This window comes from Pholcus phalangioides, unplaced genomic scaffold (assembly GCF_987345545.1).
Source record: "Pholcus phalangioides strain wild (caught in Gottingen) unplaced genomic scaffold, Ppha-v1.0 ptg000022l_1, whole genome shotgun sequence".
Lineage (NCBI taxonomy): Eukaryota > Metazoa > Arthropoda > Arachnida > Araneae > Pholcidae > Pholcus > Pholcus phalangioides.
In genome coordinates this window covers 34,309,750-34,333,472 of record NW_028301615.1, presented here as the reverse complement: position 1 = coordinate 34,333,472, position 23,723 = coordinate 34,309,750, and the positions used below count along the sequence as shown (strand labels likewise).

Sequence of the window (23,723 nt, the reverse complement as noted above, 5' to 3'; positions counted from 1 at the left end):
GCCAGTAATTTTTACTTGTAAGCATGCATCTCTAATTTCCACGTAGGATGGCCGTGTGAATTGTTCAACTGTCAAATGCAATGCGAAGATGTGCTCTGATGACGACCGTAAAGATTGCTGCGAGACATGTCAAGGTAAGACAACAAGCATGTCGATAAATATACAGGGTGTAATCAGTAAACATACAAATATACAGGGTAAGAAAAATCTATTGAACGCTTTAAAAACTAACTGAGAATCAAAAACATTGACATAAAATAAGTATGATTTAAAAAAATGCTTATCATGAAATAGGTTCTGTTTTTGGAATTTAAAAAATTCTTAAAAATTTCACGCCCGTACGCACACTCACGTCACTGTATCATAGAAAATCTCGACATAACACCTGAAATGTGACACACTCAGTGCCTAATTAATGTTAGTAGCAATTCCGATATTTAAATTGAGTAGTAGAGAAACTATGTTAAATTATCACCCAGTGTGTTTCACGAGCTTCCTCTAGAAGATTTTGGAAATTATTATCAAAAGGCATTTGGTGAAGTGAATAGACGAGAATAATGTATTGCCGGATAATCAGCACGGGTTCAGGAAGGAGAAGTCATGTGTGATTAACCTCCTTTTCTTCTGTGATCACGTGACTAAAACTTGGTTAAGGACAAAAATAAAGCTGTTCTTTACTTTGATTTTCTAAAGGCATTCGATCGGGTCTAACATGGTAAACTCTTGACGCGTTTACACGAGATTAGGCGCAACTTGCTGAATTGGATAGAATCATGGTTAAAAGATACATCTCACGGGTTATGGTGAGTGGGAAATTCTCTGATAGGACAGGCGTCACAAGTGGATTTCCTCAAGGAAGTGTCCTTGGCCCCCATACTTTTTTCCCCTTTTTATCGATAAACTCGATCAGGGTATCAATGGGATTGTTAGCAAATTCACAGATGACGTGAAGTTAATGGGGGGTTTTTCGAGAATCACAGCGACAGAGAGTTGCTCCAGACCCACTTAAACAGCATTGGAGCACGGGCAAATGAATGGATCATGGCGATTAGCGTTGACAAGTGCATGGTCGCTCATTTTGGTTCGAACAACCCACGTATCTCTTACGAGTTGAATGGTGTCACTATACCGCCGATGCAACTGAGGTCACCGATTCGGGAATTCTCATTGACGAGCGGCTTAGGTTTTCTGAACATTGTTTAGCAGTGGTAAAGAAAGCGAATAGAATGCTCGATTTCATTTTCAAAAAGGGCTCTTCACGTTTTCTTAAAGTCGTTCTTCCGATTTTTCGACGCTTAGTTCGTCCTGGACTGGAGTATGCTGTAAAGTTTTGGAGACCATACCTACAGAGGGACATAGAATAGACTTGGCTGAAGGGGTGCAGAGAAGAGCTACGCGTGTCCTTGTTGGCTCACGGGGTTTGAGTTTTAAAGAGAGACTTCATTTTTTGAAGATGCTTACATCGGAAGAACGCAGGTGTTGGGGGTATGATCGAGGTGTTCAAAATTTTCAATGGGATGGATAGGATGGACCATAAATTATTAATATGCCGTCAATTGACTGCTTTGACAAGGAGACATCAGAACCGATTGGTAGACCACTGTGGTGGTCGAGTGGTTATAGTGACGGAGTCACATCGCGAGGTCCCGGGTTCAAAACCACCGCCGCTGCAGTGGTGGTCGGCTGAAGTTGGTTTTCTGTGGTTCCCAATTTTGAGGTGCGAATGCTAGCCGATATCCCCATTAAAAAGTCTCCCGCAGAGAGCAACTGCCCTACAACGGTAAAATATTCAAACATTACACACCACTCATATAGAAAGACTTCATTTTTTGGTGGTTTTTTCGAACATGAAAGACTTATTTTTCATGTTCGAAAAATATGTGATAGATGGCAGCACTATAACAAGCATTACACAGAAACAAGATTCACCTTAGGTTCACAACACGGACACGCACATTCAACATGTACCAATTCGTTAGAAGTTCCATGACAAGAACATGTTTCAATTCGTTGAGGAATATATGGACTAGGGTACATGTGTGTGGTTTAGTAGTGGTAGTATCGATTGGTAAAAGACAGTTCTAGAGCGTGGTGTCGCGGGGAATTTTTCTCTAACAGGATTGGTGATAAACGGAATAGCTTGTAGTAAATTCTAACACAATTGACACATTTAAAAGAAGTATGGTAAACATGTTAGGGTAAATTGAGAAGCTATCCGTATTCAGAGTAAGAGATAAGACTACCATAAATATTTTTTATGGGCATTGTATAATATTTTATCACATGTATATATAGTTTCTAGTTTTTATGATTGCATTTTTAAGTGGGTTGCTGAATTTTTGAAATATATGACATCCATATTTGTTATAGGCATCTTTCTCTCAGCCACCTCGTTGGGCATTTTGCCCGTTATGGCCTCGTCATTGTATATGTATATGCATTGGGGAAGTCGAAAAATAGGAAGAGTTAGTGGTTACAAAAAAAAAGGATTTTTCTCTGTGTCCATTCTTTGTTGTAAATCTTTAAAAGAATTTTGGGCGAGAAGCATCTGCCGTGATAAGAGTCGTCGTATTCAATTCTTGAAGAGAGAGAATGAAAAACTGGAAATTTTTTTGAGAATTTTTTTTTTACAATTATAAGTTAATAAAGTGAATAGTTTCAGAATCAAAGAAATAACTTCAGAATAAGTAAAAAAAAACTATTTCAGAATCAGTCAGAAAAAAAACAATTTCAGAATCAGTAAGAAAAAAAAACAATTTCAGAATCAGTCAGAAAAAAAACAATTTCAGAATCAGTCAGAAAAAAAACAATTTCAGAATCAGTCAGAAAAAAAAACAATTTCAGAATCAGTCAGAAAAAAAACAATTTCAGAATCAGTCAGAAAAAAAACAATTTCAGAATCAGTAAGAAAAAAAAAACAATTTCAGAATCAGTCAGAAAAAAAACAATTTCAGAATCAGTCAGAAAAAAAAACAATTTCAGAATCAGTCAGAAAAAAAACAATTTCAGAATCAGTCAGAAAAAAAACAATTTCAGAATCAGTAAGAAAAAAAAACAATTTCAGAATCAGTCAGAAAAAAAACAATTTCAGAATCAGTCAGAAAAAAAACAATTTCAGAATCAGTCAGAAAAAAAACAATTTCAGAATCAGTAAGAAAAAAAACAATTTCAGAATCAGTCAGAAAAAAAAATTTCAGAATCAGTAAGAAAAAAAAACAATTTCAGAATCAGTAAGAAAAAAAACAATTTCAGAATCAGTAAGAAAAAAAATCAATTTCAGAATCAGTAAGAAAAAAACAATTTCAGAATCAGTCAGAAAAAAAAACAATTTCAGAATCAGTCAGAAAAAAAAACAATTTCAGAATCAGTCAGAAACAAAATTTCAGAATCAGTAAGAAAAAAAACAATTTCAGAATCAGTAAGAAAAAAAAACAATTTCAGAATCAGTAAGAAAAAAAACAATTTCAGAATCAGTCAGAAAAAAAAACAATTTCAGAATCAGTCAGAAAAAAAAACAATTTCAGAATCAGTCAGAAACAAAATTTCAGAATCAGTAAGAAAAAAAATCAATTTCAGAATCAGTAAGAAAAAAAAACAATTTCAGAATCAGTCAGAAAAAAAAACAATTTCAGAATCAGTCAGAAACAAAATTTCAGAATCAGTAAGAAAAAAAATAAATTTCAGAATCAGTAAGAAAAAAACAATTTCAGAATCAGTCAGAAAAAAAAATTTCAGAATCAGTAAGAAAAAAAAACAATTTCAGAATCAGTAAGAAAAAAAACAATTTCAGAATCAGTAAGAAAAAAAACAATTTCAGAATCAGTCAGAAAAAAAAACAATTTCAGAATCAGTCAGAAACAAAATTTCAGAATCAGTAAGAAAAAAAATCAATTTCAGAATCAGTAAGAAAAAAAAACAATTTCAGAATCAGTCAGAAAAAAAAACAATTTCAGAATCAGTCAGAAACAAAATTTCAGAATCAGTAAGAAAAAAAATAAATTTCAGAATCAGTAAGAAAAAAACAATTTCAGAATCAGTCAGAAAAAAAAATTTCAGAATCAGTAAGAAAAAAAAACAATTTCAGAATCAGTAAGAAAAAAAACAATTTCAGAATCAGTCAGAAAAAAAAACAATTTCAGAATCAGTAAGAAAAAAAACAATTTCAGAATCAGTCAGAAAAAAAAACAATTTCAGAATCAGTCAGAAAAAAAAAACAATTTCAGAATCAGTCAGAAACAAAATTTCAGAATCAGTAAGAAAAAAAAATCAATTTCAGAATCAGTAAGAAAAAAAACAATTTCAGAATCAGTAAGAAAAAAAACAATTTCAGAATCAGTCAGAAAAAAAAATTTCAGAATCAGTAAGAAAAAAAAACAATTTCAGAATCAGTAAGAAAAAAAACAATTTCAGAATCAGTAAGAAAAAAAATCAATTTCAGAATCAGTAAGAAAAAAACAATTTCAGAATCAGTCAGAAAAAAAAACAATTTCAGAATCAGTCAGAAAAAAAAACAATTTCAGAATCAGTCAGAAACAAAATTTCAGAATCAGTAAGAAAAAAAACAATTTCAGAATCAGTAAGAAAAAAAAACAATTTCAGAATCAGTAAGAAAAAAAATAAATTTCAGAATCAGTAAGAAAAAAACAATTTCAGAATCAGTCAGAAAAAAAAATTTCAGAATCAGTAAGAAAAAAAAACAATTTCAGAATCAGTAAGAAAAAAAACAATTTCAGAATCAGTAAGAAAAAAAACAATTTCAGAATCAGTCAGAAAAAAAAACAATTTCAGAATCAGTCAGAAAAAAAACAATTTCAGAATCAGTAAGAAAAAAAACAATTTCAGAATCAGTCAGAAAAAAAAACAATTTCAGAATCAGTCAGAAAAAAAAACAATTTCAGAATCAGTCAGAAACAAAATTTCAGAATCAGTAAGAAAAAAAAAATCAATTTCAGAATCAGTAAGAAAAAAACAATTTCAGAATTAGTAAGAAAAAAAAACAATTTCAGAATCAGTAAGAAAAAAAAACAATTTCAGAATCAGTAAGAAAAAAAAACAATCTCAGAATCAGTCAGAAAAAAAAACAATCTCAGAATCAGTCGGAAAAAAAAACAATTTCAGAATCAGTCAGAAACAAAATTTCAGAATCAGTAAGAAAAAAAATCAATTTCAGAATCAGTAAGAAAAAAACAATTTCAGAATCAGTCAGAAAAAAAAATTTCAGAATCAGTAAGAAAAAAAAACAATTTCAGAATCAGTAAGAAAAAAAACAATTTCAGAATCAGTAAGAAAAAAAACCAATTTCAGAATCAGTCAGAAAAAAAAACAATTTCAGAATCAGTCAGAAACAAAATTTCAGAATCAGTAAGAAAAAAAAATCAATTTCAGAATCAGTAAGAAAAAAACAATTTCAGAATTAGTAAGAAAAAAAAACAATTTCAGAATCAGTAAGAAAAAAAAACAATTTCAGAATCAGTAAGAAAAAAAAAACAATCTCAGAATCAGTCAGAAAAAAAAACAATCTCAGAATCAGTCAGAAAAAAAAACAATTTCAGAATCAGTCAGAAACAAAATTTCAGAATCAGTAAGAAAAAAAAATCAATTTCAGAATCAGTAAGAAAAAAAAAATTTCAGAATCAGTAAGAAAAAAAAACAATTTCAGAATCAGTAAGAAAAAAAAACAATTTCAGAATCAGTAAGAAAAAAAAACAATTTCAGAATCATTAAAAAAATATTCAGAAGCAGTCAAATAAGCAATTTAAAGATTTAGAGAGAAGGAAAGGATGACTGTGTCTTAATTGATGAAAAAGAATCAGGTAAGAAATTTTTTTATAATTGATGAAAATCCGTGTTTTTGCATAAAAAAATTCAGAATGACTGAAATATCTTTAGAATTAGTTTAAATATGATGCCAGAATTTTATCTACACACATTATTTCGCAATTGTTAAAAAGTAATTAATTGAAAGGAAAATTCCAAGATTATTGAAAAAAAAAAGAAATTTTTACTAAACTGACATTACCACGGAAATATACGCTATAAAACATACCCAATAAATATAAAATACAGGACGCATAGGGGTAACAGACATTTTACTGGTGAACCTTAGGTGGTCCTAGAGGCATACATACATACTTCCATTTCGAAGTATCCATAAAAACGCGTAGTACTTCAGATATGTCATACGTCTTGCAAGGAGATGTATAGCTATTGAAATAAAAAAAGAAACATTTTATACAGTTCCCGTGTGCCCCAAAACCTAATTAGAAAATTATTGCCCTGTGTCTCCTGATGCGAACTGAAAACTTTCACGTTTCTAGATGCAATATTAATTGAGATATTGAAATTCGAAATATGGAGGAAAGCTGGAATAAAAACAACAACATTAAATTCGGGAAAATCGTTTTACCCGCAGTATAATTTATATTCTATGAAAGTTATCTTCGTCCAACATTTTAACTAAAGATTACAAATTCCAATAAACTTCGTTGAAAAAAAAACCGAGTGTAAAAAAGAAATTGTATTACATAGGAACGCACAGGAATGTCCGGTAAAATACGGGACGCATGGTGACGTTATTCATGCTGTAAGTTGGAGGTCCGTCGAATCGTCTGTTATTTTGCTAGTCCTTCGATTCAGAAAGGATGAGAAACGTTGACATACACATTTATAAAAATTCGATTAATAACTCGATAAATCGATTAAAATTTTTTGAGAGAGAGAGATTTACCAGTTAAAATTTCTAATCGATTCCCAGCTCTAGCTACACCGTAATATGATCCAAAAACCACACAGTTTCAGTAAAAACCACGCTAGTGTTAAGAAAAGCGCTTTGAAGATAGTCAACCTAATGGTCACCTCAAGTGATAACTTTCGCCGTCACTGATAACAACCAAAAAAGAAAATAAATAAATTGCAATACATCGTATAATCAACCTGAAAAGCTTTATTGAATGCATTATAAAAAATAGTTATGAACCATTTACGCTATTTTCGTTCTCCATAATGTTATCTAAACAACTCTTTTTCAAGTGGTACATAATATGAAAAATTCCAACATAATATTTATATTACTTATCCATAGAGGGAATACGTATAAAAGGAGAAAAGTCCTTTATGGAAATCGGGAAAGGAAAATGGATATAATATCGACGAAAAAAGGAAAATGTAGATTATACGATACAAAGGATACAATCTTTCAAAATGAATACAAGGGGAAATAAAGATTCTTTTCAAGAAACTAGTGAAGTGAGTGAACATCAAATGAGATTTGTGTCCTGCACAAGAGAGAGAGGGGTCCCCTGAACATTCATTTGGAGGTGGGTGGGATAGAAAAGAAACAGCGAATTAGAATAATAAATCAACAACAGCATTCATGTTCGGACAGCTCGAAGTCGATATCCATTCGACTCTTAAAAAGGCCCTCTCTCACACACAAAAGCGCCAAAACTTGCCACCGCCATTGAAAATTTACGGTGTTTGTTACAAATGTTGCGATTCAAAGTGACGCAGTAATTCAAATTTTTGTCATGGGAAATCCGCTGCGCGTGTCATCTTCTTTTGGCAGGACAAGCGCTTCAAGTATTTATAGTTTCCGGGTTTTGAATCAATGTTACAAAATTGTGGCAACTTCCTGAAATTTATTAGAGTTTCCTTCCAGCCCGCTTTTCCCATTCCTTAGTTCGCTCAGGCCTTCCCTCCCCCTTACAATTTTGTAAGAAAATATCCCCGAGAACGACTCCCCTTATATCCGGTTACCATAATAAAAATTTATCTTAGCATGGAATGATATTTTGTTACTATTTGATGTTCTAAATTTTTTGGTAAGGAAATAGTGATAAATTTTTTCTCTCAGGTAAATTGGTTTCACATCTATACTTGTATAAATACTTATTTATTTTATTGCTCTTTTTTGAATTTTTAAACCACGTTATTTCGGTAATTTTCCATAGAAATTATCAGTGTCGTTGTCCTTTCTATTCCTCTTCATTGGCGGAGGAAATTATAATTCAAGCTGAAAAATGACGATTTTAAAAACAAAAAAACGTTAAGGTCAGAAATTTTCGAAATTTTTGTCAGAGACGACGAATGCAATGAGAAATGATATCTTGAAAACTAATTCCCGAAAGTTAGCGATAATTTTTCAGTCAATATTTTTTTTCCGATTATCATTGTAATGAACTTGGAAGAAACTCTAATGTGAAACTACGTTGTGTGGTCACTTACCTCATTTGCATTTCCTCACGGCTAGGCATCTTTTCTTAGAGCTTATCGAACAATTTGACGTGGTTGTTTTCCGCGAAGCTCTACTCATAAAGATGGTGAAAGACCATGTCGTATAAAACAAGATAAGACACTGTTCGTATTAAAAAAATGTGTAGATGAATGCCTCAAGAAATTGGACAGAATATTAAACATGTCTAAGGTCGGTATTATGCTATAAAAGTTTGATAAAAGTCTTTTTATAAAACTTGAAAAATTCAACCAATAAGGTTGTCGGTCACATTCTAGAAATTACAACCGATGACCTTACTTGCTGCATTTTTCAAATTTTATAAGAGGACTTTTATCGAACTTTTATAGTGTAATACCGGCCTAAGAGACACTTGTTACCAGTTTCTTGAACAGTGAATGTTATCTATATACAGGGTGCGTAGCTTACAAGATTCATTGAAAGACTGGTTATTCGTGGAGATGAAGATTGCAAGGGAGAAAATTCATCACTGATCCCACGGGGACTCGAACGCTGGTCTCTCGCTTGCCAGACGAGTGCTCTACCATCTAAGCTATGGAAGCAGATGGAATACATTAACCTCGGAGCATATATATATATAAGTTGAAAGGCTCCGTACATGGACGGCGGCAACAATCAACTAATAATAGCTCGTGAATAACAAAGACCACCAAATGGCCACATGCATATAGAAATGTCTTCTTAACTTGCGAATACAAGATTCATTGAAAGACTGGTTATTTGTGGAGATGAAGATTACAATGGCATGTGACCATCTGGTTGCATTTGTCATTCACGAGCTATTGGTTGATTGCTGCCGCCGTCCATGTACGGAGCCTTTCAACATTTATATACGCTCCGAGGTTGAAATATTCTATCCGCTTCCATAGTTTAGATGGTAGAGCACTCGTCCGACAAGCGAGAGACCGGAGTTCGAGTCCCCGTGGGGGCAGTGCTGAATTTTCTTCCTTGTAATCTTCATCTCTACAAATAACCAGTCTTTCAATGAATCTTGTATTAACAAGTGGAGCGGAGATTTCTACGTGCATGGCTTGTTCCTCGAATAGCAAATTACTGGCGAACCGTTGATCCCAGAGGCATGTTTCCAATCAGAAAAAGTATCCAAATAACGAGTGGACTTCAGATACGTCATTCATATTGCCAAGGATTGTATAGTTATTAAAACAACCAACTTTTTTTATACGGACACCCCGTGCTCTCCCGAGGCCAACAGAAGAAATAATACATTTCTAAGTGCAATATTCGCTGAAATATTTGAATTCGTAAATCGATAAAAAATTGCGGGTAAAACAGCATAAAAATGAAGGAGGAGGGAAGCACTTCCCGTTAGTTCCTGCTGTTTTTTTCAAACAATTTTTCTCCATTTTTTTAAATTAAATATTTCAGTGAATATTGCACTTGGGAATATCGAAATTATTTTATTGGACTCAGGAGAGATAGGGTGCGACAACGTTTTAATTGGATTTTTGAGCATGGGTGTCCGCATAAAAAGTAAATTATTTTATTTTAATAACTATGCAAACCCTTGTGATATGAATGACGTATCTGAGTTCTACACGTTATTTGGATACTTTTTCTAAGTATGCCTCTAGGATCAGCGGTTAGCCAGTAATTTGTGATTCGTGCTGTTAGCTATGCATACCCAGTATATTAAATAACACGCCTTGACGGACTGAGTGATCCATTCATCATCCGCTGATCCGAAACAGGTGAAGCCATAAACATGAGATTTGGTCAGTAGTTTTATTTTATATTGCAGAGACCCAATAAGAAAGGATTTTTCAAAATTCAACTCCTAAGCGGGAGAGGGGAGTGGTTCAAAGTTCATATGGGGAATAAAAAGTTCATATGATTCACCGTTGAGCCGGTTTATTCCACTGGCATTTGGACGCAATATTACGTCCCTGATCGTAAAGAGGTTGAAACGAAGATAAGCTGTAAAGTGATAGCTTCTCACCAAAAAGTTGATAAAGGGTTGGAAAGTTGATTAGCTTATATTTTGTAAGGGTAATCTTCTCAGTGACATACCAAGTCCCATATTAAAATTATATAGGACAGTAGGAAGTAATTTTACTGTATTAGAGGGTGTTGGAAGGCGTGAGCGAGAGAAGGATTGCCACCTGATGACCCGAATGACTTGTCATTGCAGCTTATACATTTCTATCATCTTTCCATGTTGTTTCATGTTTTTAGATACTTTTTGATGGTTTTCCGGCTGTGATTTTTATTAATACACATCACCATAATTAAATTTATAATTCAAAGGGATTCGATTTTAATTATAGCGTTTCTTTCGAAACATTACGTTTAGAGAAATTAAGGTTATTGCGGGTGCCCTTTTCAAGCTTCAGGCTGAGATGGATGTACGACACGCTCTATTTACAGCTTGCATACTCAGTCCATGACCCATGACCCGCGGGCCAAATGCGATTCTCGCAGTCGTCTTACGTGGCACTCGGGGCCATCTGATGTAGCCCTCAACCGCTAACCTGATTTTGAGAAACTGAACTAGGTGGCACATTTGCTAACCACTTAAATAGCCCGTGGCACATTTACAGATCACTCTAGTGACCTGCGGCACGGTTTCAAAGAGTTCGAGCGGTCCACGCCACATTTCCATATGACTTAAGTTACCCGTGACACATTTACGAATCGCTCAAGTGACCTTTGCAGCAAGTTCTACACCGCACGTCACATTTCAACATGACCTGAGTGACTCGAGGCTTATTTATAGATCACTTAAGTGGCACACGACACGTTTTCAAACCTGTGCAGTGGTCCGCACTCTTCTAAAGGTTGAGCACCACTAGTTTACAGCGTCAAAATTGTAACGATAAATTATGAACTAGATCGGTGTTTCTTAACAGTGGAACTTTTTTCCACCCATGGGCCCCCTTTGGACCATATTTTATTTTCATGCCCCTCCTATCTTATCCAGTCCCCTACATTCCCATTCCCATCCAGGAACAAGACCCTTTCTACTTATCGAATTGACCTTTCATCAAATTTACTGAGAACGGAAAAAAATCATTTTTCCGGGTCGGTATTCGGACCCCTGGGCTAAAGATCAGTGAGCATTTGTTCTTTCCATGCACAGCCATCTATGTCAATATCATGGGCCCCTCCGGGAATAAAATCAGAGTGGGGCAGGGGCCGGACTTAGCTGTAAGTAGCTGAGCTTACATTCTTATTCTTGAAAATCATAATATCAGATCATCATTTCCCCCACCATATTTTACTTAGAAGCTTCATTTCTTGAACTCTGAATTTCATTTTTTCATAGCTCTACTTGTCCCTTAACTGCCTGTCATGGATCCCACATTCCATTTAATTTCTACCCGTGTCCCCTCCCCCCAGAATATTCCGTTACCGCATGGTCCCCGGTTGAGCCCCACTGAACTATATCATCACCACATACCCATAGATAAGGGATTTCCAAATTTTCCGCGACATTGCGGGTCATATTTAAATTCTCCTTGAAGCCCGCGGGCCATTAAGTTACACTGTGTATATTGCGGTATTTAGAATTCTGAGACGCGGTATCTAGAATCACAAAGACGTGATACAATTTTTTTTTGGAAGGGGAGCCGAATAATTTTACATTTGTTGTGAAATTATTTTCTCCATTAAATATGAATTTTCGTTCATTCTGATATTAATTCTTCCTTATTATTTTATTCTGAAAATGTTTTTTGATTAATTATTTCTTCTAATAATTCTGAAATTATTTTTTTAGAATAATTCTGAAAAATTATTTCTTTCGGTAGTTCTTGAATTATACTTCTATAATGAAATTATTTCTTTCGTTAATTCTGAACGGATTCTCAGTGTAATTCTGAAATATATTTTCATCGAGGTCGTTTTCGTCATGTCTGTAAATTTTGTAACTAAGTATTCACGCCTCTTTGGGTGCGACTTCCCTATCCCACAACCAGAGATCTTTCGAAACAGTTTGTGCCGACCTCGTTAAGACGTCCGACAAATGTACCAAATGAACTACACAATCGGTTATCGCTAACCGAAAACCGAAAACCGTAATTGGTGAAACGGGGTTCCAATGGATAGTTATAATCCATCAAACCCCCTTCATCATGACTCTGCCAATTCCTGTGCAGTAGTGCGCTTTGCAATGATAGTTAGATTCTAATAAGGTGGGTGAAGACGTAGGTTCACCTGAGACCCAAGGGGTTTTTTTTTTTTCTTTCAAAAGTTTTCAAATCTTCATAGACCTGGCAACACAGGTCGAGGCATGCGTAGAAAATTTTTTGGTCTTTTTAATCGTGCTTTGTGTCTACTGTCGTATGATGAAATCTCCGCAAGGTGTGAAAATTCAGAATCGTTCAATTTATCAAATAAGTTCTTTGCCAGTTTCTTTGCATATGACGTAACATCAGCCACTCCGGAATCACGTCTGATATTGACGTTTCTAACGTACCAAGGTAGTCCGGTGTATCTCCTCAGAGTCTTGTTCTGAAATCTCTCCAGAGCGATGATATTCATTTTCTTCGAGAACAACCAGACAGGTGCAGCATACAGAAGAATCGGCCAACGAGGTTCAAGAAGAAGATCAGGATTTTGACGAACCGTGGAAAATGACAATTCTAAACTACGACAGAAGAGAGGAAATATACACTAACAGATACTCTGCATACACAGATGGATCAAAAACAGACTTTGGGACTGGCCTGGCCTATATCATATTTGAAGCAGAGAACATTTTATATCAAGATAAAATAAAATTGTCAGATAATACTTCAGTTTTTATGGCAGAATTGCTTGCAATAAAGCTGACAATTGAAAAAGCAATTGAGATAGGATTATCTCAAATCGACATCTACAGCGACTCGATGTCAGCCTTAGAAAAATTGAAATCATTAAAGAAGACAGATAATATTATCAAAAATATTAGACAACTGCAAGAAAAGATCAGAATAAGATTACATTGGGTAAAAGCCCATGTAGGCAACCCTCGCAATGAACTTGTAGACAGACTGGCTAAAGAAAGTACAACGAAGACTACCATCGATATTCACTGTAAATATTCAAAGTTCCAGATACGAACTTTATTAAATCGCGATAACATGATCCAGTGGCAAAACCTATGGGACAACTCTACTAAAGGTCGTGCTACATATTACTTATACCCGAAGGTAAGCTGTGGCAGGATTAAAGGCAACTTTTATATTAACCAGATACTGACCGAACACGGCGCTTTTGGTTATTATCAAGGGTGGAGACACCAGAAAGATGACTCTTGTGTATTTTGTGGTGAAAGGTGTGCAAGAAGAAGACATTACCTGTACGATTGTCGTTACTGGAAAAGTGAAAGAGAGATAATCATACCTCCGGATAAAAGAAATCTCGACATATTAACTCTTTTAAGAAACAAGGAAATTTATGAATTTTACATAGGAGTCATCAGAAAATCAATGGAGATATATCTCGAATATTGGTAGGGAATAGTGAAAAAAAAAAAAGGGAGGAGAGAACTTTTCCTAACTATATTGCGAATAATGTGTGAATACTGAAGTTTGTGTCATTTTGATTTGAGTTTTATATTTTTAAGTTATCCCATGAGATTATGGGCATATATTTCGTATTTATTTTTACAGAGTGAAGTTGTTGTTTTGCATAGTGGATAATCTTTCTTTTCTTTATAAAACCCCAAAAGCTGAGGGGATTGTTGTTATTTTTATGTATTTTATTATTTTATTTATTTATTTTTCCTCGCGAACAGGCTGTTCGCTTTGATGGTGTTTTTGTAACCGTATAGAGTCTCGTGTGATCTTTCGTATCTTTAATATTGTTTCCGGCGATTTGTTAATTGGAAGCTCCGGTCCGGAATTATGATCTATATTTTGTCGAAGCCCTGATTTTCATATTCCCCCATTCTTTGTTATTTATTTTTATTTATTTACTTGTTTTGCTTATTGTTGTGCAATTGATTTGGATGTAATTATACTTTTATTCGTTGTTTTTGATATAGAGTTGAAGTAAACGGAAAGGGGGGGGGGAATGGAATGGAATAAATGGGAAGCTTAAATAGCCAAAAAAAAAATATATATATGTGTGTGTGTGTATATATATATATATATATATATTTAGACATTTCTGAGAAAATTGGACTCTTTGTGCTGAGAGGGATTGATTGAAATATTGAACTTCAGAACCCGCTGTATGCCTCTAGGGGCGGGACAGCAATATATATGATTGATACAGAAGAATCGGTCTAATTGCCATCTTATACAGAATAATTTTATTTCGAATTGAAAGACTTGAGTGCCTGTGGCTTAGTCTGTTGAGCATGACCGAAGCCACGGTCGCCCTACGGATGGCATCAACACACTGCCGGGAGAAACTGAATCTCTTGTCCATTATCACCCCCAAATATTTATTGTGAATGACTGGGTTGATTATAACTCCTTGTACCTCTATGTGTGCTTGTTGTGGTAATGAGGACTTGTTAGTGAACCACATGAATTTGGTTTTATCTGCATTCAGTTCAACACGGGTTCGCACACACCAGCGCTCGACCAATCTTACCATTTCTTGCAAGTTTGAAAGGGCCTTGCCAGGGTCCCTATCTGTGCAACAAAGGGAACTATCGTCGGCATAAAGAGCGGTGAAACCCTTAGGGGCAACTGGGAAGTCATTCATATGAAAATTGTGTAGGATAGGACCTAACACACTTCCCTGAGCTATTGATGAACGAATCTGTCTAGAATTAGATATTGAGTCATTTATCTGTACTCGGAAAGAGCGCGAGTCGAGATAATTGCTCACAAATTTGATGATGTTATACGGCATTCCCATGCGAATCATCTTAAACAGCAGCCCATTGTGCCAAACTTTATCAAAAGATTTCTTTAAATCGAAAAAGGCTACTGCTGCAGTGTCTTTATAAATTTTGGCTTCTTGAATTCGTTCTACGAACTGCAATAATTGAGTGGTGGTCGAGTGCTTGCTGCGGAAACCGTGCTGCTCTGGACCGATAATGTTATTGTCCTCTACAAATTTGTGTAGTCTGATGGCTACCACTCTCTCAAAAAGTTTCCCTAATGAACTGAGAAGTGAGATTGGGCGCCAATTCTGTGGATAGTGTAGGTCATGTCCAGCTTTGGGGATGACCTTAACTTTAGCGAGTTTCCATTCTGCCGGAAAGTGGTTTGTACGAAGTAATTCAATAATTCGTTGAATATGTTGACCAGCTGGCGAACCATATTTTCGGGGAGATTCTTGATAGTGTTGTTGGTAATGGTGTCCTGACCAGGTGCTTTTTTCTTTTTGAGGTTTTTGATAATGTTTGTTACTTCTTCAGTGTTCGTAGGAAATAAAGCAGAGGGTTGTTCTGGGGGAATATCCCTAAAGAATACTTGAACTTCTCTGTCAACACTGGCAATAAGCTGAGGAGGAGTGTTATCACATGGAGAGAACTGTCTCTCATATGTGTCAGCAAATATTTCCGCTTTATCACTGTCACTATATACTGTTCCGCTTGTGCCGACAATCGGAGGAATCCTCGAATAAGTGGGCTTACATGTTTTATACACTTTGTATAACGTGCCATCAGCACAATTTGCCTCACGTAAAAAGCTGAAGTAACGCTCACTCATAAATTCTTTGATTTCTCTAGATACTTCTCTTTTTATAGATCTGTATCTATCTTGGTAGTACGGATTTAACGTTCTTTGCCATTTCCTCCTAAATTTGTTTTTTAATTTGATGCGTTCCTTAATCCAGCGGGGAATACCCAGTGGATTATTAGTGGGAGCATCTCGGGTGGATTCCTTAGCAGTGTTAGTGATGGTTTCTGTGAGAAACAATAAGTCAGATTCAATTTGATTAATATTGCCACCCGTGAAGGAAGGCAAGGTGATTCTGGCCAGCTTTCGCTTAAATAATGGCCATATCACTATTTTCTTTGGTTTACATATAAAAGGAATATTGAAATCCGCTACCAGAAATATAGGGTTGTGATCAGAATCCGTGACAGGTTGAACGTGAACCGACATAGCAAATGTAAGGTTCTTAGCAAGCGCTATGTCAAGAATATCTGGTGACTGGCCAGCCTGGTCAGGAAAATGAGTTGGAGTGTATGGCGCATAAGGTTGAATGCTCTTTCTGATACAAAAATTTTCGAGCACCCTGCCTTGGGTGTTTGTAGAGTACGAGTTCCACAGAAAGGATTTAGCATTCATGTCGCCACACATTATCACTGGGTACTGACAATTGAAAAATTCGTTAAAAAGTGGAATGTCTATAGTATTTCTCGGAGGTTTATAGCACACTCCTATCCTAATTTTTTGATTGTTTACGTAAATCTCTATTGCTATTACCTCACATTGTGTCGAGGGAGGTAGCTGAATAATATCATAATTAATGTGTCGCTTTACATATATAGCTACTCCACCTCCTGGACCAAAGCTTCTATCCTGTCTGATACAGTCATAATTTGCTACTTTGGTAGTGTGATAAGGACGAAGCCAAGTTTCCCCCACCAGTGCCAAGTGAACACCCGCAGTGTCAAGGATGTCCCTGAACTGTCATGCTAGAGACCAAGCTTTGGGCATTCCAAGCCATGATCTTCATGTTATGCAACACAACATTTGGTGTACTAGACATTTGTGAGTGTTGAAGCAAATAAGTGTTCAGCTGCAGCTAGAAAACAGTTGAAGAAGATTTCTATTTTCTCCTCGTTTGAAGTAGCTCTGAGGATTTTCAGAAAGCAGTCCTTCGTAATAGATATTAGTTGTTGAATCGGGAAAATTATGCTATTAGAGTTCATATTGATATCGTTATTTGCTATTTTCGTGGGTTCTTTTTCCACACGGTTGCCACCACACATGTCAGATCGTTGATTCGAAGCTGTTGGTTTCACCACATTGCAGCTATTGGAAGCTGCTTTGGAGATCCGCACGTCTCTAACAGCTGTTGCCGGTGATTCACTTCGTCGAGGAGGGGACCTCAGTATTTTGGCAAAAGGCACCATCTCGTCGGTAGCCCGCTGAACCACGACACTCTCGTCATCATGAGTTGGCACTGCCTCGGCCGTTGGTACAGTAGAAGTCCTTTTAGGTTTGTTGAACCTTCCCTTCCTTCCTTTGGGCCAGCCTCTAGCTGAACTGACGCTTGAGCAGTCATCATCATGGTCATCTTGAGATTTATATTGAGATTTGTGACTTGGTCTCAACTTGTCGGATTGTCTATCATTTTCACGATTATGCATACCAATATTTGGTCTGTTTCTTGGTATATCTGGACGTCTTGTCATGTTTTCATTTCTGGCCATTCTGCCTTTGCTAGTGGGGCACGATAAACAGCCTCTGTAATTTGCACTGTGTTTTCCTCCACAGTTGGTGCATATCGGGTCTTGCTCACCCCGCTTCAGACTGCATTCAGAGGAGTGATGTTCCCCTGGACACTTGACACAGCGTGGATCATTATGACATGACTTCGATGTATGTCGCCAGGCCTGACAATTGAAACACTGGACCACACCCTGGCGTTTTCTATACATCTCAACTCGAATTCTGATGTAGTTCAAAGAAGTTAACTTATAAATTTCCTTACTCCGATTTTTTCGGGGCATTTCCACTAGCCAAATCAGAATTGGTACTACTATTCTGTCAGGGCCCTGTCCTCTATGGCTTTTTAACTGAGCAACATTTATGATTTCGAAGCCCTCGGCTTCCAGCGACTCTTTGATCACTTCACAGGGGGTATTTCTTTCTAAGTCCTTGATAACCACGTTTATTGTCTTATCTGAATGGAGCATGTATGTGCTATACTTTATGTTATTCGCATCGAACATTTTTGTAATCGCACGGTGGTCATTTTCACAGTTCAAAAACAACATCATATTTTTACCGGCTGTTTTTGCCGAAAAAGTCTCTTGGCAGGTGCTTTTAATTTTTTGCAGCAATTCCATCCAGTTCCCATACTTGGTAAGAGTCAATGGGGGAATGCGAACTTTCTTATGAGAGACTTCTCTCCATTGATTAGGATTATCAGGGTCTGGATCATCAATTTCTTCATTTTTTGAATTATTTCCAGAGTTTCCGATATTTTGTCCTGTGCTTCCCGCATTTCCTACGGTAATTGTTGATGGTATAGCTTTAGTGACATCGCTCCTGCGCGTCTTATTGCTGGTTGAGTCCTGATTGGCTGTAGCAATGACGTCACAAGTAGCTGTTTGCCCATTGGCTGGAGCGACTACGTCATTACTGGCTGTTACAGCATTGGCCAAATCGACCTTTGATGCGCTGGCCACAGCGTAGGCACTAACAAGTGGGGATTCGTTTGAACCATCATTACACAGGGTACCCTGGGGCACCTCACACCTTTCTACAATAATGGGCTCACAAATAATGTCCTTCGGGCCATTATCCCTCTTCTTTTTTTTCTTATTTCTCTTTTTCTTCTGACCTCCCTTTCCATTGACGCTATTTGCATCGTCATCAGATGATTGACGGGGAGAAGGGCTGTTTTTGCGAAATATACCACAAGATGATGCCTCGGCATCGAGCACTTCACCCAGTTTCCATATCATAGCATCCTCAATTTCGTACTTGTCATAATCAACTTCACAGTTTACGAGCCTAAAGCCCAGTTCAATAAGTTCACAGAAAGAATTGTTACCACTGCACGCGCCTCTTGAAGACGATTTAATCTCTGCATGTCTCGTACGGGACGAATGCATGTCGAGAGTTTTTAGTATGGCGACTATTAGGTCGTGTCTAACACTAGTTTCGTTAGGGGCCTCGTCGTCGTCACTACGTGCGTTCACATCATATTCAAGTAATGAAATATAAGCATTAGATACCTTGTCCCATGCCTGGCAAAAGAAATCCCATGCAAAAAACACAGTTTCGACATACTCTTACTTCCCATTTTCAAGCGCACTGACTGCCCAACAAAAATGAAATCGGCATAATCAGAAGACTTCACCCCTCACAGCAACCCACGGCGACGAATATTTTCCGACGACGAGGCTGAAGTGAAGTAAAAGTCAACCACACCAGTCCTTGAGCTGCGAAAACGTGAAGAAAACAGTACGCCTTTGCCAATATCTCCTGTATTGAGGCAATTGGTTATCGCTAAATTAATAGTAATGAACTACTTAAAAAAAATTATTTTAATTTTCAATCAAAATTTTCAGATATATACAGGCTGTCCTATAAATTCCTGAATGGTTTGAAAGTTCAAAACAATTGAAGGAGTTGGTATATTTGAATGCGGTTCTTGCCAAAAAGTTATTCTCACGGAGGGGGATTTTTTGGTACAGAAAAAAGTTTAGATTTTTGTCGATAGAGGGCGCAGTCCAACAAAAGTGATCGCACCTGATTCTTTCTTCAATCATGTATCAGAAACATTCGTAAACCTTCAGCCAGTGATTCGTGGCTGAGGTAAAATATCACAATGAGAACATATTTAAGAAAAAAAGAACGTATTGAATTTTTTTTTTTAAAAGAGTTATATTTCCTTCATTAAAATACGAAAAATCCAGGTATACACGGGATATCGCCAAAATATTGTAGAACCTTATGAACGCACCAGTAACAGGAGCTTCTGTTCAGAACTGAGATGTCAATTGTACACCCTGCTTTTTTATGGGACTCTGATTTGCATATTTCCAGTGATCTGCTTTAGCGCAGGGCCCTCTTCCGGCAAAAATTGGAACCGCATTTTTTTTTTCCATTAAAAAACAAAACAATAAACCATTCGTGAGAATAACTTTTTCGCAAACTGCATTCAGACGCACCAATTCCTTCAATTTTCATGAATTTTGGAATAGTTTTCGGATTTATGGGTCAACCTGCATTATGAAAGATATCCACGGCTACAGTTACCGGGATATTTTTTCTATTACAGTTCAAGGAATGGATCAATCCAAGGATTTGACCGCTTCGGGTGCTGTCGGAGATCGTGCATCCTCATCATCGTCCTCATCCTCATTTTCAGCATGTTCCCATGATGGACATTTATACGAAAACGGTCAGTCTTTTGTGTCCAACATGAGTGGTCAACTTGGCAGCCATCTACAACAGAATCAATGCGCGCGGTGTATCTGTCAAGTATGTATCAAACCATTTTTTTTTTTGCTTTTTATTGTACGACATGTAGAAGTTTACATGAAGTTATTTATACACCAGTGTTCTTCAATCACAACTGTGGATAGCTGGAATCAGTTGGACAATTTTGTGTGGGGAAGTAAATGGGAGAAATAATTTGCGGACTAAGCAAAAAATACAACATGAATGTAGAAATAATTTGAGGACATGCAGAAGATACTAAATAGGAGAAGTGATCAGAGGACCGACGGAAAATGAATTAATGAGAAAAAAAATTAAGGACTGGCAAAAAAAAAAAAAGAATAAATGGGAGAAATAATTGGAGGACCCACAAAAAAAATAAATCAATAAATAGGCGGAATAATTTGAGGACCGGCGAAAAAGTTAATGGGGGAAATAATTTGAGGACCGGCGAAAAAGTTAATGGGAGAAATGATTCGTGGACAGAGACAAAAAATTAATGGGAGAAATATTTAGCTGGAAGAGAAAGACAGAAAAATTGATGGGAGAAATAATTTGTGGACAGACCAAAAAACTAATAAGAGAAATGATTTGCGGACAGACAGAAAAATTGATGTGATAAATAATTTGAGGACCGGCAAAAAAAATGGTGAGAGAAGTAGTTCACGGACAGACAAAAAGTTAATGGGCGAAATAACTTGCGGACAGAAAGAAAAATTGATGGAAGAAATAATTTTTGAGGAGAAGCAAAAAAAATTAATGGGAGAAACAATTAGCGGGAAGACAGAAAAATTGATGGGAGGAATAATTTGCGGACAGACCAAAAAACTAATAAGAGAAATGATTTGCGGACAGACAAAAAAAATTGATGCGAGAAATGATTTGAGGACAGGCAAAAAAATTGATGGGAGAAGTAATTCTCGGACAGACGAAAGAGTTAATGGGCGAAATAACTTGCGGACAGAAAGAAAAATTGATGGAAGAAATAATTTTTGAGGAGAAGCAAAAAAAATTAATGGGAGAAACAATTAGCGGGAAGACAGAAAAATTGATGGGAGGAATAATTTGCGGACAGACCAAAAAACTAATAAGAGAAATGATTTGCGGACAGACAAAAAAAATTGATGCGAGAAATGATTTGAGGACAGGCAAAAAAATTGATGGGAGAAGTAATTCTCGGACAGACGAAAGAGTTAATGGGCGAAATAACTTGCGGACTGAAAGAAAAATTCATGGAAAAAATAATTTGAGGAGACGCAAAAAAAAAAAAAAAAAAATAATAATAATAATGGGAGAAATAATTCGCGGAAAGGCAAAACCAAATGCGCGAAATAGCGGGAAGATCGGCAAAAATAAATAAAATGGAGAACTAATTTAAGGACCATAAAAACAAATAAATGGGCGAAATAATTTGCGGACCAGCAAAAAATAGATAAATTGGGGGAAATAACTTGAGAAAAAATAAATGGAATAAATAATTTGTGTGGACCGGCAAAAGACAAATAAATGGGGAAATATTTTAAGGACTGTCAAAAATTTAATAAATTGAGAATCAATTTGAGGGCAAGCTAACGTAAAGAAGACGAAATAAGAGTTGCAGACCAGCAAAAATTAAATAAATGGAAAAATATTTCTAGGATATCTGCAAAAAATGAATGAAAGGATAGAAAAGAAAGGATAAAAAAAAAAAGAGTAAAAAACAAAAGCAAAAAGTAAATGAATGTAGAAATAATTTGAGAGCGGCGAAAGAAAAAATAGTTGACGATGGCTGGCCAAAAATAATTGAATGGAAAAAATAATTTGAGAACCAGCAAGAAATAAGAAAAAAATAATAATTTGAAGACAGTCAAAAAATAATTAAAAAGAAGAAATAATCTGGAGACTGCAACAAATTATTACATTGACCAATAATTTAGAGATCACCAAAAAATTAACACATTGGGAAATAATTTGTGGAGCAGAAAAAAATAAAGAAATAGGGGAAATAATTTGGGGGCCGGCAAAATAAATGAAGAAAATTGATTTTCTGTCTGTGTGTGTGTGTATGTTCTCTATAAAAATCTACAATTTTAGATCGATCGTCGCCACAAATTTTGCATCTAAACCAAATGAGACACGACTTGAACGATAGGCTACTTTAAAAGCTCGTCAGAGCTGGGCAAATGCCCGGAATGGGCGAAAAACTCTGGGGGAACAATGGTTTCGGGGCTTCAACAATCACTTTCGGAACGTTTACTTTGGTGACCGTGGTTCCCTAGCAATGCGTTTAAGACGTGTATATGCCTTTACAATGGTTTGTCACTTCTTTAACGCTGCCAGTGTATGTATAATAGTTTATGCGTTTATAATGGTTTGCCACATTTCAATACTCCCAGTAATGAGACCTTTTGAATACACGTCAGAATCATCATTAGCATCGCTTTGAGGGCCAGGAAAAGGGTGATCCTCATAGAAATCAGTGTTAAAATTGCCGATTTTACTGTAGAAATGCCGAAATTTAGTTGGGTTTTCCGCCACATCAATAATTTTTAAAATTTTATTGAATTCTCGATTTTTGAAACATTGAGTTCGCTTAGAGATACGAAGTCCAGAAAATTAAATATGAAGCAAATTAGCCAGACATACTTTTGAGTTTGATATCCATGCAATAACATTGATTTCAACCGTTTATTTATATCTTCTCAAGCATGAAAATGAATGACTCCATATTTCCTTTTAATATTCAACTGCATAAATTCATATAGTTTAGGTTGTTTTAAAATTAAATATGGGCCCGTAAAGTATATCGAAGAAATTCCACAGCTTTGATTAAGCATTTTTGACAGCAGAAATAGGCAGATGGATACCTTGAATTTCAGGATGGGAGGAATCGAAATACGTAGCACCCCTTAAAAAAGGGAAAAAATTCATTTCTACGCTTTTTTTAAATCTAGTTGACCATATTGGTCAACTTAGACACGGTTTGTATGTCCCTCAAAGAAAGAGGGAGATATCACGTTATCCAAAAAAGCCTCATTGAAAAAGCCCGGACAGCGCCGGGTATTATAGCTAGTAATATTTAAATTAGATCTGAAATTATACAGCGGGTATGTGAGTCGGGTGAAATATTCGTAGGAAGGGGGGGGGATCGTAGATAATTCCCACGGACCAGGGGTTGAAAGAATACTGGTTTATATGCAATCAAATTGGTGGTTAAAAAAGTATCAATTTTATGTTTTGTAGATTGTGATTGAACTTAATAATTATTAATCGTTATTCATGTGCTTTGTGATATCTATTGCTGCAGAATGGTCTCGTTGTATGTAAGCCTAAAAACTGCTCGAAAATTTCTTGCGGAAAATCTGATAAACCTCTTCAAACGGACTGCTGTGCATCTTGTCATCAAGGTGAGAAGCTGTATTTTATATTGTATATTTAAGCTGGCAATATTTCATCATGAA

At 36.0% G+C, this 23,723-nt stretch overlaps 1 protein-coding gene across 1 annotated transcript in view; it reads left to right on the top strand.

The window, feature by feature from the left end:
• LOC149070233 (chordin-like protein 1) overlaps window positions 1–23,723 on the top strand; it is a 78,012-nt gene that overhangs the window by 22,648 nt on the left and 31,641 nt on the right. The window contains exons 4-6 of the mRNA XM_089249881.1: window positions 47–134; window positions 20,123–20,325; window positions 23,570–23,669. Of these exons, the coding sequence (XP_089106007.1) occupies window positions 47–134; window positions 20,123–20,325; window positions 23,570–23,669 (391 nt within the window). The remainder of the gene's footprint in view (window positions 1–46; window positions 135–20,122; window positions 20,326–23,569; window positions 23,670–23,723) is intronic.